The following is a 15,604-nucleotide window of genomic DNA, read 5'->3' on the forward strand; positions in this document are numbered from 1 at the left end:
CCGTCAGCCCTACAACAACTCTCATCCCAGGAACGACTTTACTGGCTGCCCTTCCATCCACCTTGTCCCAAACACACTTCAATCACACACACCCCTACACCCTGAGCATTTCTCCAACTATGTTACTTGCAACACATCGCACACCTCTGTTTTTTCTGTGAACAAAGATCCCACAACATATCCTACTGTCACAATCTCTAGTGCATGACATCCTAAATCCAGCCAAAGCTCAATCTGCCCAAGCAACCTCTGAAATTTCATCAAAGCCTTCCATGTGTGTTCTCATCCAAACTTTTCTATTGCAATTACAAAAACCTAATTTTCTTTGTCCTCATTACCACTATTTCATCTTATCCTACCACAAAGATGCAAGATCTTCATCCCTGTAACCTAGAATAAAATTGTGACAGTTCCACTTACCCAGAACATATCCAGGCCCAGGTTCAGTGCTCCCTGTATGCCAGAGGTATTTAATGTTGACCCACAAGGGCAGAAGGTGTGCCAGATTTTCAGGATTTGTGCATTTATGTACACTTTTTTCATACAGGGGCACATTTACATAGTCACTGGTTTCTATAGGAATCTGAAATGGCTTCAGCCGTTCTGGACCAATTGTAGGCATCAATGCTTAGTATCAGTTACAGCCGAAAGGTTGTGTGGAGATCTAGGAATGTGCATCTGACCTTATGAGCCTATGACCAACTAATTCTGACTAGAACCTGAGGTCTCCCTTCGTACCCCTTTTTAACTCTGTACAAGATGCACACGCACTCATGTTGTCCCCCACCCCAACCCCTCGGGGCCAATTCCAGGTTGGAGTAAGTTGCTTTTATTGGGAAACCCCCGAAGGATGGGAGACTACTATGCTGCCGAAATGTTTATATGATATCATTACAGGTGTTAACACGGGAAGTTTTTGTATTGTATTGTTTGCAAAAAGAAAATGCAAATAAAGAAATTTTGGAAAAAAACTCTGTACAAGCCCCGTTTGACACTTCATCCATCAATCACCCTACGGTATCCAGTGCAGAGGCCACAGTAATAGGCTGCACCAGTGTAACTACTACCCATGTTCATGCTTCACTCCCTCCTCCCCTCTAACTATTGTCATATTGTAGCCAGCCCTCTTCATTACACTTATTTAATGTCTCATTAGCTCTTGAATTGTGGGTTTACAGGAGTGTATACAGAGACTCCGCTTCGCATTTGATTTTAATTGCTTAAGGTGTGTGTATTTCATTATGCAGTGTAGCATACCATAAGTATAATGATGAATATATTTATTTTCTTTACACAGACTAGAGATCTGGTAATTCGTTATCCAAGAATGCTCACTGGGAGTCTGGAGCCCATAAAAGAAAACCTTAAGGCAAGTATGCTGTACAATACATTTAAATCAAAATCTTGTATGTGCAACCAGTATAGATAAAGTATATGGTATGACACCTGTGACTTGTTGCTTCTATGTGTAACAGTCTTAAATTATAAACACTATATAAATATTATCATAAAACCGAAGCAGCCTTCCTCCTTCTGGAGATCAAATAACCTTAAACAAATCAAATTTAGATTCTACCATGACAACTGCTTAATCTGCAGTCCATCCAGTTAGATGGTGGTTCCAGTATATGTGCACTAATGGGTAAAAACCAGGAGACATTCTGTAATTTAAGCCTGGCTTCCCCCAACATAAATTTTGTGGCATGGGTATATTGCTTTTATCCTGCAGTGTGTCTGTTAATTAAACTGCCAAGATTGAAATACCTTTGTCAATTAGGTAGGAATCCAAGCGTGAACAGATGACTTGATTTGACTCCACCAACACATATGTGCAACTAGGCTAAATTTGCCAAAAGAGTTGGTCCTGGGAGAAATCCAAGGATTTTGGAGTAGACGCCTCAAACACATCTTTGGCTGCTATCCGCACCCTGGTAGGATGTTACAACCAGGGTGAACTCTACCAAAAATAACCATGCCTGGATTTTTGGCAGGGATCCAGAATATACGAGATAAAATGTCTTGGGGTATACCACAGGATATTTCCTTTAATAAGTGGGTACCCAAGACAATCAAAACAGAGTCTGGGGTTATTATTGAGTGTCAATGTCTCAATTACCCCTTATAAAACCAACATGTTTGGCCCACATTTAAAGCCCATATGGGTCTAGGACCTTCGTCAGAGCTGTTAGCATTCCTACCTGTCTAAGCAGTCATGCCTTGCATATAAATTAGGCCTAAGGCTCTCACCTGGAGTAAGGATTCTTTATTTCAGAAATCCCTATAATCAGCTTCCTTCACAGATGTTGCAATATGATGCCTGCTGTTATAGCCTACAGCTTCCCACAACAGTGTTGGGGCAACATATGTCTTGTCTGCAAAGCCATGTTTTTAGTAGTTGTCTGACTTTCAAATAGTTGGGAGCTGTTCTAGTCCAGAGGGGGGAGTAGTTTCAGTTGCAAGGGGCAATTACTGAGAATGTGAAACCACGTATGCTCTTCTTTTTTAACTTGGGTATTGGCAGGTAGTTCATAAGAGTAGCTCTTCGAGTTCGTTTGGAGGTGTTACTTCTGAATTCAGGCTGTGATAAAGGCTGTGTTTTTTCCATTGATGGTTTTGAAAATAGTGCAGCCAGTTTTAAAATTAGTCCTTTGTTCCACCGGAAACCAGTGAAGCTTTTTCATCAAAGGGGTAATGTGACACTGTCGAGGTTGTTGGAAGATTAACCGGGCTGCCTTGTTCTGGACTATTTGAACCCTGCGATTGAGGCATTTTGGGAGGCCCACATAGAGGGAGTTGGCATAATCTCTTCCAGAGATGACTAGGGTAATTATAGCTTGAAAAGAGGTGTTGGGGTGAGGAATTTTCCAATGTTCCTGATTCTATGAAGTAGTAGAAAGCAAGAAGAGATTACCGCTCGGAGTTGGGGGTTCATAGAGAGTTCCTTGTCAACAAGGACCCCTAAACCTTTAACTGATTTATTGGGGGAGAGAGGGGCACCCATCGCAGAAAGCCAGAATTATGCTTTCTAAAAGTCAAGCTTTCTCCAGGTGATGACAATCTCAGTTTTATCTGAGTTTAATTTTAGGTGATCGCTGTTCATCCTGTCATGATGACCAGCATTGTATGTTGGAAAACCTCCTTTTTGAATCAGAGAAGTTGTCAATGTTAAAGAGTAGCAGCATGCCTTCTGTACAATTCTAGATTTTGAGATGTGGAGAGAGGGAAAATCCTTGGGGTACTACACAATCTAGATGAACTTTGGGTGAGTAGAAAGGGGTCAAGCGGACAGGTTGTGATCAGTCCTTTAGGAAGGAAATGATCCAATCGAGCACTGTGCCCTGCCATCCTTTTGCCTCGACATGGTTATCAGGAGATTATGGTCGTTGATAGGTCAAGGAGAACCAGCGCCTGAGTGTGGTCCCTGTCACATTCTTCACCCATGTCTTCAATCATAGAGAGGATGACCACTGCAGAGGAGTGAGCTGAGTGGAAGCCTGCCTGGCAGGGATCGAGGAATTTGCACTCTTTCATAAAGCTGTCTGTTTGACCAGCGGTATGCACTTGGAGTCACAAAGGAAACTAGAGACCCTGGACCCAAAAAGCGGTGCCATAAATATTCACACGAGGATTGTGCCTGTCTTTTTTTTATATAGATCAATGGAAGCGGCGCCCATAATAACTATACCTGATCTGCACCCTTTCTCAATAATCGTGTGGATATCTGCTCTAGCTTATTCATAAGGCTCTTCCGGTGTCTGTAACCTGGAATTCTGTTAGAGTTGAGACTCCTTTGGTATAAACTGAGTCTTTGACCAGAAATAAGAGTCTACTGTAAACATCCTACTCTTTGTCCTGAAGATGGTCTAATTGATACATTTGCAAGAAAGACCGAAAGGTCAACAAGCTCATCTAATTCCCTCGCACCTTTTGCGTTTAGGAATTGTTTTCTGCTGTTTTCAGATTCATTTCCTATTTGTTGTATTATTTGGAATAGATGTTTACACCTATGATTTGAAGGTTTATCTTTCTGTATAATTTTCAATACCCTCCATCATGGTCTTTTGTTATAACCCTATGTATCCCTCCCTGATTTGTTCACACTAAATTTGTTTATAGTTTCAAAAATACATTCCGTGTTGTGAAACTGTCTATCATAGATTTTTCATATCCCGAATAAATGCATTGATGCCTAGATTACCTCAATAGTCAGCCACCATTTGGGTCTTGACCACGAAGTAATTGACTGGAATAACTTAACTGAGTGTACTGAACAAAATCTCTTGTAGGCATATTTACCTATTAGTTGTTCTGCCCAAGCCTCCAAGGGTATATTGGGGTTCCCACCTTTCTGTTACTCCTTCAAAAAGGAGCAGAGGTGTCAATCAATCAATCAATCAGAGTACTTGTAAAGCGCGCTACTTACCCGTGAGGGTCCCAAGGCGCTGAGGGGAGGGGGGGCTGCTACTGCTCGAGGAGCCAGGTCTTGAGGAGTCTTCTGAAGGTGAGTAGGTCTTTTGGTCTGCCGTATGTGGGTAGGGAGGGTGTTCCAGGTCTTGGCGGCGAGGTAGGAGAAGGATCTGCCGCCGGAAGTCGTTCGTTGGATGCGGGGGACAGCGGCGAGGGCAAGGCTGGCGGAGCTGGCGGGTGGGGATGTGGAAGCTGAGTCTGCTGTTCAGGTAGGCTGGTCCGGCGTTGTGGAGTGCTTTGTGTGCGTGGGTGAGGAGCTTGAAGGTGATCCTCTTGTCGACGGGGAGCCAGTGTAGGTCTCTCAGGTGGGGGGTGATGTGGCTGCGGTGGGGGACGTTGACGATCAGTTGGGCGGAGGTGTTTTGGATGCGTTGCAGTCGTCGTAGGTGTTTGGCTGGGATTCCTGCGTAGAGTCTGTTGCCGTAGTCCAGTCTGCTGCTGACGAGGGTCTGTGTCACCGTTCTTCTTGTTTCAGTCGGGATCCACTTGTAGATCCTGCGGAGCATGCGGAGGATGTTGTAGCAGGAGGAGGAGACGGCATTGACCTGCTTAGCCATGGAGAGGGAGGAGTCGAGAATGAATCCTAGATTGCGTGCATGGTCGGTGGGTGTTGGTGCTGTTCCCAGTGTGGTCGGCCACCAGGAGTCATCCCAGGCTGAGGGGGTGGGTCCGAGGATGAGGACATCTGTCTTGTCCGAGTTCAGCCTCAGACAGCTGCTGCTCATCCAGTCGGCGACGGCCTTCATTCCCTCGTGGAGGTTGGTTTTGGCGGTGTGTGGGTCCTTGGCGAGGGAGAGGATGAGCTGGGTGTCGTCAGCATAGGAGATGATGTTTAGGTCGTGATGGCGGGCTACTTGTGCCAGGGAGGCCATGTAGACATTGAACAGCGTCGGGCTGAGGGATGAGCCCTGGGGACGCCTGGTTTCGAGCAACGTGTGCCTCCACTACTTTCACTAAATAGGGTAGTAGGGAAATGAATGATAATTTTTCAGTTCAAATGGGTCTTTGTTGGTTTTCTTTCGGGGGTACCACTGTAACCTTGTAGAAAAGTCAGCCCATAACGCACCGGATGCCCAGGCTGCTGGCGAAAGACGCCTCTTAGTTCCCATCTTGAATAATTACCAAATAAAGAGACGGGCGCTGGAAGCAGGAAGACAAGAATAGAGTTTTATTTCTTATGAGGAGAGCCTGTCATTTCGGACACTCGCATAGTGTCTTCAGGAGGTGCTCTAACAAGTTTCTCTGAGGCTTTGTCTTTTATACACAGGTTTATGGCACACAGACATCCTTCATTACAATCAAGACATTGTGAAGTACGAAGATATTCCAACACGTGGCTACAGTAGGGGCCCTTATCCTTCATACAATAGGAGGGGGCTGTCACGCAGCTGAGTGTTCTGCTGATTCCTTTAGAATGTGTGCGCCTGATCGAATCTCAGGGGGTGGGGAGGTCATGATCAATAGTGGCTCCTTTCAAGAGAGGCGAGTGCATGCAGTAGTGGGCAATAAACTGTATCCTCAGGCTAAGGGATGACCAGCGGTCCATGTAGACAATTAGGTTGAGGAAGAGGTCATCAAAGGAGAGATATTCATGAAAGGAAGGATCAGTGGGGAAAATCGAGAGTAGAGAAAAGGGTTTATCAGAAGAGGGGTATTCATGGAAGGAAAGGAGGTGTTGGTCAGGCGCGGGGTGTGATTCTCAGAGACAGAGTCATGCAGGAGGGGAGGGCTCATGACTTGTGCATGTGAGAGCGGGGGGGGCAGTCAGGGTGCATGGGGGAAGCTTGCAGGGTCAGGGAAGGGCGCTGATGATCGATCGTAGACAGAGAGACCATGGTACCTAAAATGGCTGTTGTATATATGTGTGCATGGGTCTATGCTGGCGGGATAACACAGTCAGTGTTTTGCAATGTCCATTCTGCTTACGACAAGAGGTACAGTGAACACAAATGAACGCCGCTTATGTACACATGCTTTTGTCATTTTCAACAGTCGCCGCTTTTTTACATAAGCAAGTTCAATTTCTACCTAGTCGATGCTATAGGCAGAATGCAATACATGTTAATTTACATTTGTTGGGCTCTTCATACAAGCCTAGAGATCGGCATAATACTTTAGTCGGTGTAGAATCAAGGAAAAATGTTCCGACACATTATAAAATCAAGTTCACATTTTCTCTCCAGTGACATCAACATACAGGAAAAAAATGCTCTGATACCTTCGGGTCTTGTCAGTACTATAAGAAACGTTTGAAAAACTAACTACATGAGTGACCGATGAAACATTTTAAAAGGCAATACAAAATGGTTGAGGGAGGGATTCAATTCGCAAGGGGTGAGTAGAAAGTTCTGGAAAGGGGGAGGGTCTTTGTCGCAATGTCTTTTAACAGAGTCCGTCTTCTTTTGTTGGCGCTGCTGAGCACCGGCGGTGGAGCTATAGGTCCAGCTCGGATTCATCCTTACACGTTGCAGGGTGCGATCAGTCCTCTGCTGTTAGATCACAGTCCTGTTTCCTAACTTATTTTCTTAGGGGTGCCTCAAGCTGGGCACCTGCGTGTCTTTTCTTTTTCCGTGGCAAAACCTCATTCTATAGTCAAAAGTTTATGCGAAAAGGATGAGTTTGTTGGATAATCGAGGGAAGAGAGGGCGGAGTGGGGCCAGATCTTTGAACACACCAAGGGACCAAGGGAGCAAAGGACAACGAGCAGGCAAGCCCGCCCAACAGTCGGACTCAAAAGGGGACGGGGGACTTCAGGCACGAGTGGGTCAGCGAGTCGAGGGCTTCAAGGCAGCCCTTCATTCCTCCATCTGCTGAGTTTGAAAGTTATGCCTCGTCCCGCGTCTCGTTGCTCTGCAGTTCCACCTTTGGTTGTCACATGTGCTCCATGATCTGTGGCCAGGCTGTGCGTTACGTCCAGCTCCTCCTCCGGTGATTGTATCTTTGAATGGGTAGAAAACAAGTTTTAGAAAAACTGGCAGGAGAAGACATTTATACATCTCAATTCCGTCCCCACTCCTGCGTAGGTGGGGGATATGTTCATCGATCACAGTCAGAAGTCGTCACTTATGGAGTCTGTAGGAGTGCATTGTTATTGATTTCATGGACCTGTGTGGCGTTCATGCGCGATGTATGGTGAGAGGAATTGGACTTTTATACATGGTGTATTATCTCATCACTCAAAACTCGAGCCCCTATGTAGAGACTCGCCCTTTTTCATTGTAACCCAAGTACTGACAGTCTTACACTTCCCTTCGGGGTCTGCTAACTCTTGCAAGCAGGGGCGTTATCGTCATGAAGAAGGGGGAAGGGGGCAGATGTTAAACATGGCTTTCTTGGGGAATGACCGTTAATCAAGGTCATCAATTACGTTTCGTGGGTAGCTGACATGAGGCTGGGGTTAATCGGGGGAAGCGTGGGTGCTTTGGACAGGGAGCTGGGGTCGATCGGGAGAAGTGGGGTACTCTGGACATCCGCACTTAGGTGCAGGGGGGTGGGGCAATCGAGGCATTGGGGATCGCATTTCTAACGAACTGAGAAACAGAAGACCATTGACGTTATAGTTCCCTTATAAAAGGCCAGATTAGGGGACGTCCGTCGTCTTACCTGTCCTTTCCTTCATTACCAACTCGGGTTCTATCGTTTTGCAGAAAGGAGAGGTAGCAATATGGCAAGTCACAATCGTTTTGGTCAATTTTGCTGAACACCTTTGCGTTCGAGGAAACCCAATTATGTTTTGTGCCGGGGGGGCACACAGTCACCATACAAGGAAAGAGGGAACAGGGGGCTTAGAGAGAGAGAGAGAGAGAGAGAGAGAGAGAGAGAGAGAGAGATAGATAGATAGATAGATAATCAGACGGGGGAGACAGTACATGTATTATATATACAAAAATCCAAGACAAAACATAGAACAGTTATTGGCCAAAATGATCTCCTCCTGTACGCTGCGCATTCTCAGCATCCTAAGCTCTCTTTACTTTTTCTTTTCTTTTTATTGTCGGCTGCCTTTACTGGAGGTTGTGGTTGCACACCCTTACGTCTCTGCCACTTGGTCATGAACTAACCTGGTCGGGCTAGTGCTCACGGTGGTATTTTCGAGTCATTTTAGCAAATGTGTTTCCAGGCTGAGACAATAGTCGGTGTCAGTTGGAGAACAATGGGGCAGCTTTGAGTTACATGTCTATGAGGATGCGAAAAAAAGGGGGGGGGTAGTAGGTTTTTAACTATTGGCAATATTCCTAGTCCTCTCGGCGGAGGATACTTATGTAAACCTTACCTCGAAATATACCCTAAACTTTTCCCTATTTAGTTAAGTGTGGAGTGCTTAATCATGTGTGCACATTATTTTTGGTTGTATTATTCGGAATGCGTGGGCACCATAATCGAACGCCTTTTTCCCGTCTTCTTCGTCCGTTAGATCACCACTTTCCTTTTTTGTATTCTTAATCGATGTTCCAAAGTGACCTGCAGAAAGAGGGAAAAAGAAGGGGGGGCTGGGGCAGCATTTAAGAACACATCAGCGCGCATAAACCCGAAAAGGCTTTTACTTACTACATACTCGGTCTATCTCCACGGAACGCAGTTCTTGCCAACTCGGCATTTAAGCCCAGATGAACCTTTTAGTGTGGGAGAGACGATTATCGGAGGCCGGTGGATAGCATAGGTCACCCAAGTGTGGTATTACGGATCGTATGTAGGGAGGCCAGATGGCACTCCTTCGGAGCGACTTAGGGGCATTTTAGCACAATTTTCCTGATACAGGTGGCATATAAAGTATAGACTGAATTCCAGGGTCTTTTAGCGGTTGCTTTAGGCTGTACAAAAATGTGCAAAGTACATACAACAAAAACCTGGACCATTCATGTTTGCAGTATTTCTGCGTACTATACCCTTTAACCCTTATCTAATCGAGCTGAGTCATTTCACCTATATTTTAGTTATATCGAAAATAGTGATCATTCATTCGAGACTTATCAATTTACGCGGGACAACTATATTTGCTTTCTCCAAAAATCTTTAATAAGAATGTCGGTGCACAAATACAGGCCTACAACCCCGTGGGCCGGCCACGGAGCAGGCTGGAACTGTATATGTGGGGATACCTATTAGTGAAAAACTTTAATGGAGTCGGTGGTCGTTTATTTCATAATAAAAAGTGCGAAAAGTGTAATAAAATCATGTCGAGACTTCAGTGTGAGCGAGTGTCATAAGTGTTGGGCTTCGAACTTTCAATAATCATGATGCGTCAAACTTAACAACAATTCATTGTCCGAATGTTCAATCAATACCCATCTGATGTCAATTTACTGTCTGAACACATAATCAGTACCCATCCAATATCAATTCATTGTCCGAACATATAACCAGTACCCATCCCATATCAATTCATTTCCCGAACTGACAGTACACATCCTGAATCAATTAATTGTCCGAACATATAATCAGTACACATCCTATATCAATCCATGTGGTTAAAAAAACCTGCATACATATCTCATGACACCAGGGCTGAACAATCGGGGTACAACAAGGAGTTGAAAGTTTCATTTGCATCGGCGCCATTTTGGGTGCAGTCAGGCAGAACCAGGCATAGTCTAAATCTCTACTAACCCGTGGTTGGCCCAGAGCTTCCTTTGGCAGTCCAAAAGTTCCGTTAAAGGGCAAAAGAAAGGATCGGTGGTCTGAACCATCAGTCAAAAAGGGGAGGGAGGCAACAATTTTCCTACCGGGTCATACTGTGTTTTCACCGGAACTGATCCGAACTGTAGTCTGCAGGATTCTAGTCATTCAAACTGAGGCTGGCGCCAGCATGGGAGCGCCGACGTCCTGCGGCTACATTTCCATCGTTCCGTGGGCAATCATGGCAGTCATTCCCCATCGGGGGTATCTGCGGGAGTCGGGGACTCCCGCGGCTCCTCTAGAATCTTCAAGGACGAGGAGAACTTTTATGATGGTGGCATCCACAAGCAACCGGGCCATTCCTTCATGTTGGGCCCGCTCTTGCAAGGTCGACCCCCATTTTGAGAGTTCGGCAGCTACCGGCGATCGCGGGGTCAAATGAGCAGACGGGCTCCAACCTGCCGGGCGAGGTGTTGCAGCATCGCCACAGTGGATGAACCCTTTTCCGGGTGCGTGGAGCGTCGCTGCACCGCAAGAGTAGACGAACCCTTTGCCGGGTGCGAGGAGCGTTGAGGGCGCAGCTGGGGAGCCTCCACCTGAGGAGGTGGGAGAGGCTCGTTCGCGCCGCCTCTCCCTCCCGGTGCACCCTACGGCGTCTCGCTTGACATTTGTTATGGCCGGACCAGGCGATGAGGACGGGGGGGGGGGGGTCGGAGGCATGTGCAAGACACACCCCCCCAGGGTTGTCGCAGCCATTATTGAAGAAAGAAGAAACGTCCCGTCCGTCTTTGGGCCGGGCCTCTGGTTGATGGTGGCCGGACGCTCCTTGCCACGGCCCCAGGAACGGGTCCCTTAGTCCATCCTGGGGACAGGCCTTGGCGCGCGGCGCCGCCTTTGGGCTGTTGGCGTAGCGGCCTCTCCACCCCCAGACCTCCCATGGAAGCCGGTCCAGACTGGGAGAGAGAGAGAGGGGGGGTCGAGGTCATGGACATTCCCCCTCCCTGCAACTCTCCAGGGTTGTCGGAGCAGTCCCCTTGGCCGGGTCCCGTCGGCCTCTCCTCCGGCTACACCCCATGTGATGATCTCCGGCCGACGGTTGGCAGCAGGACCCGCCCTACATGTGTTGCTTCCGGCTGGGCGTAGCCGCAAACCTGTTGCACTTTGGGAGTTTCCAGAAAGGGGGCGGATGTCTGCTGACTTGTATCTTTCCCAGGTTGCCGTTATTTGGGCGTGGCAGGCGGTGGGACAGACATGTTTGGAGCAATGAGGGGCGATGAAGCCTCGTTGCCTCGTGGCCGTCGCAATGTCAAGCTTGGCTTCTCTTATCATTTTCAGGTTTCTTATTACGGGCTTATTTCTAACGTTTCTTGTTTCTAGGACAATAATAGGTTTTATCATTAAGTATTGTTATCGTTTCCTTGTTCGTTATTTAATAAAAAGTTCATCAGTGGCCTACTGATTTCGTTTTCCTATTCCTTTCTTTCCAGGTTGTTTCATGCTAAAGTTTCTGTTAACAGGATACAGTGATCACTTCGTTATTATTGCATATGTCCTTTTCACTAGGGGTGCTCTCTGGTCGGGCCAGATGACCTACCTCTAGTGAATGGTCCGGGTGAAACTGGCGTATCAATCAGTGGGGAGTAGATAGGCATGACAGATTACAACGGGGGACAAAGGTCCGCATTACCTACCCTTCACTACTTGCAAAGATTTTCCTACGTTATTTGCAAACAGGGAATACCTCCAAGAAAAGAACCAATTTCCAAACAGTCAATGTTCGGACAAACAATCAATCAATGAGGAATGAAATAGGCACAACGGGTTACAATTGGGGGCAAAAGCCTGCGTTACCTACCCTTCACTATCTGCAAAGGGAGAGAGAATATTCCTATTCTTCCCCGTTTGTAGGCAGAGAATGATCCTTAAGAGAACCAACTTCGAACAATTCAATGCTCGATTCAAACAATCAATCAATGGGGAGAAAAATAGGTATGACGGATTACAATGGGGACAAAAGTCTGCATTACCTATCCTTCACTATCTGCAAAGACTAAACAGAGTATGGCGACTCTGTGCTTGTTTGCAAATAGAGAATCTCTCAGAGACAATAAAGTGAGTAATACTAGTATTTTCAAACAATCAAACAATCAATTTCGCAATTTGTCGTGTGTCACGACCTTACCCGGACCGGACCATGTGGACAGTTCTTCGCCTTCCTTTTTCCAGCGCCCGATCGTTCTCTTTCTCCATGTTTTTACCGCAGCATTCCTGTGGGATTCCAGTCAGGACAATAGGTCACTTGAGAGAGGTCCGTTCGGGATCGGTGAAGTTCATTCAATCGGCAGCCGGACGAGGGCCCTCTCAAGGCAGGTATTCTCCAATCATTTAGATGTTCACCTCATCGTCTGGACCTCTCTTACCGGACCTTATGTCGCTGATGGGCCCCGCGTTGGGCGCCAATTGTAGAAAAGTCAGCCCATAACGCACCGGATGCCCAGGCTGCTGGCGCAAGACGCCTCTTAGTTCCCATCTTGAATAATTACCAAATAAAGAGACGGGCACTGGAAGCAGGAAGACAAGAATAGAGTTTTATTTCTCATGAGGAGAGCCTGTCATTTCGGACACTCGCATAGTGTCTTCAGGAGGTGCTCTAACAAGTTTCTCTGAGGCTTCGTCTTTTATACACAGGTTTATGGCACACAGACATCCTTCATTACAATCAAGACATTGTGAAGTACGAAGATATTCCAACACGTGGCTACAGTAGGGGCCCTTATCCTTCATACAATAGGAGGGGGCTGTCACGCAGCTGAGTGTTCTGCTGATTCCTTTAGAATGTGTGCGCCTGATCGAATCTCAGGGGGTGGGGAGGTCATGATCAATAGTGGCTCCTTTCAAGAGAGGCGAGTGCATACAGTAGTGGGCAATAAACTGTATCCTCAGGCTAAGGGATGACCAGCGGTCCATGTAGACAATTAGGTTGAGGAAGAGGTCATCAAAGGAGAGATATTCATGAAAGGAAGGATCAGTGGGGAAAATCGAGCGTAGAGAAAAGGGATTATCAGAAGAGGGGTATTCATGGAAGGAAAGGAGGTGTTGGTCAGGCGCGGGGTGTGATTCTCAGAGACAGAGTCATGCGGGAGGGGAGGGCTCATGACTTGTGCATGTGAGAGCGGGGGGGCAGTCAGGGTGCATGGGGGAAGCTTGCAGGGTCAGGGAAGGGCGCTGATGATCGATCGTAGACAGAGAGACCATGGTACCTAAAATGGCTGTTGTATATATGTGTGCATGGGTCTATGCTGGCGGGATAACACAGTCAGTGTTTTGCAATGTCCATTCTGCTTACGACAAGAGGTACAGTGAACACAAATGAACGCCGCTTATGTACACATGCATTGTCATTTTCAACAACCTCCTTGAATGAGCTAGGTACTTTGCCTTGGCTAAGGCACAGGTTAAAGAGGGAAATAAATGGATCCGAGACATTAGAGAATACTGGTTTTAGGGCTTTCGGGGGACCAAGTGTCATTTGGGGAACCCGATTTGACTTTGATCAGCAGGTCCACAAGGCAATGCATGCTAATAGCGGGAAAGGCGGAGAGGATGACAGGGTTTTTGTCTTCCAGGGAGGTTCCATTAGGTTCCATTAGAGAATGAGCATGGGGTGCGTTGCGTAAGTTCTGAGTCGGGGAAATGGGTAGAGTCGGGGAAATGGGTAGAGGGACTCTGTCAGGGTTTGAGAGTTTGGAGATAATTCTAAAGATCTCTTTTGCTTTATTCGTGGAATTCAAAATTTTGTTTGTGAAAAAGGCATGATTAGCATTTTATATTCTTTTAAGTGTTTTGGTAGACTTCCTTTTTATCAGCCGGATAACTGTTCCACCATTTGCGTTAATAGCGGCGTAATTCAAGTTTAACTAGCTTTAGATCTTCTGTGAAACGTGGATACATCATGTCTTCTGTCCTGTTTCGCTTTAGGGCGAGGGGCCTGTGTATTACTGGCTACAACTAGCCAAACAGTGATTGCTTTCCCATAAACATTTGTCATCATTTACATCAGGTAGGGTGGTTGCCATTGAGTCACTGAAGGAGTTCAGATCTACTCAAGACCAGCTTCATATAAACGAACTCTAAACATTTTTAGAGTTGCTTAACCTTCATTTGATGTACATCAAAAACCTCTCCTGGCTTGCAAATTCACTTATACATCTTGCATGGAAAACAGTGCCTTATAAACGGAATGATGAGACAGAACAAGTATTTTAATACCTGAAACATTTCTTTTTAGAAGCTCCCACACTTGTTCAAACTCAGTAAGTAAATCTTTTTACAATGCAAACCAATGTGTTTGATAACCACTATTGGAGCTGTACTGCTTTAAAAACAAACCTCGGATGGTAAAGCGTATCCAGTGGCTTGTTATCCGCATGATTTTCCCTCTGCCTAAATAAATTATACCATTTTCAAAAAGGAACTGTTAGCCATTGTGTAAAAAATTGCCATCTTTTGTGTGGTGCACCCCCAGATGTTTGCTCTATCTGTTTTTGCTGGTTGTACACATCTGTTCAGTTTACTACTGGTTAGCAGAGTAAATTACATGCGGTTTAATTGGCATACTCCAAATTGGTATACTTAACTTGCTTATGTGTCCCTGGTATATGGTAGAAAATGTACCCAGGGCCTGGAAGTTAAATGCCACTTATGGATTGCAGCACCTATTGTGCCATCCACTACAGTGGCATTGCAAACATAGCTTCAGGCCTACAGTAGTCTGACCCTAGCAGTGTAAAAACCCAATGCAACCATTTGAGATGTCAAAATCTCCCTTTAAACTATTAACAAGTGACTTCTGAGTATGTCTTGTAGCCCACAAGACAGGGTGCATGGTATTTGTAAATTGTAAATTGATACTTGTATAGCGCACTACTCACCCACAAGGGTCTCAAGGCGCTTGTACGAATACCGCTGTGGAACCCATCCTGGCTTTCCCTGTGAGGTGTCCACTCCTGGGCACCCCCAAGGTGGAGGCCAGGCATCCTTAGCGTTGTGGGGGCCGTTGTGGAGATTAAGCAAGCTATTGCCCAGAGTTGCAGAGTGGGACTCCATGATTGGAATAGGCACCGAGGCGAGAATTATCAGGTCCGTGGAATTTTTTGAGCCCAAGACCCGCCGAGGCGGGAAATTGAACCCTGGTCCCGGGCTAGACCTCTGCATCAGGGTCTGCCGCTCTAACCATTGAGCCACACTTCTCCACTTATTTAAGAGTAGGACATTTAGAAATTAGATTTTATCATGCTTTTACTGCTTCTAGAACCCGGAAACTATTGTCATTGTGGCCCTGTGTAGAAAGCTAGTGTACACATTAAAATACTAATACTGTATCTCTGTAATAGGACCAGTTAGAATAATAACCAAAGAACTACATTTAATGGTTAATAAAAATCCATTTCAGTGGTGAAGCCAGAATTGTAATAAATGTTTAGGAAAAGTTACATTTAGAAATGTACCTTTTTCCCTGCCT

General features: G+C 46.1%; 1 protein-coding gene across 1 annotated transcript in view; it reads left to right on the top strand.

The window, feature by feature from the left end:
• MTERF3 (mitochondrial transcription termination factor 3) overlaps positions 1–15,604 on the top strand; it is a 233,996-nt gene that overhangs the window by 155,962 nt on the left and 62,430 nt on the right. The window contains exon 7 of the mRNA XM_078687000.1: positions 1,298–1,369. Coding sequence (XP_078543126.1) covers positions 1,298–1,369 — 72 coding nt within the window. The remainder of the gene's footprint in view (positions 1–1,297; positions 1,370–15,604) is intronic.

The sequence above is a fragment of the Lissotriton helveticus genome, chromosome 4_1 (genome assembly GCF_964261635.1).
Source record: "Lissotriton helveticus chromosome 4_1, aLisHel1.1, whole genome shotgun sequence".
In the NCBI taxonomy this organism is placed as follows: Eukaryota; Metazoa; Chordata; class Amphibia; order Caudata; family Salamandridae; genus Lissotriton; species Lissotriton helveticus.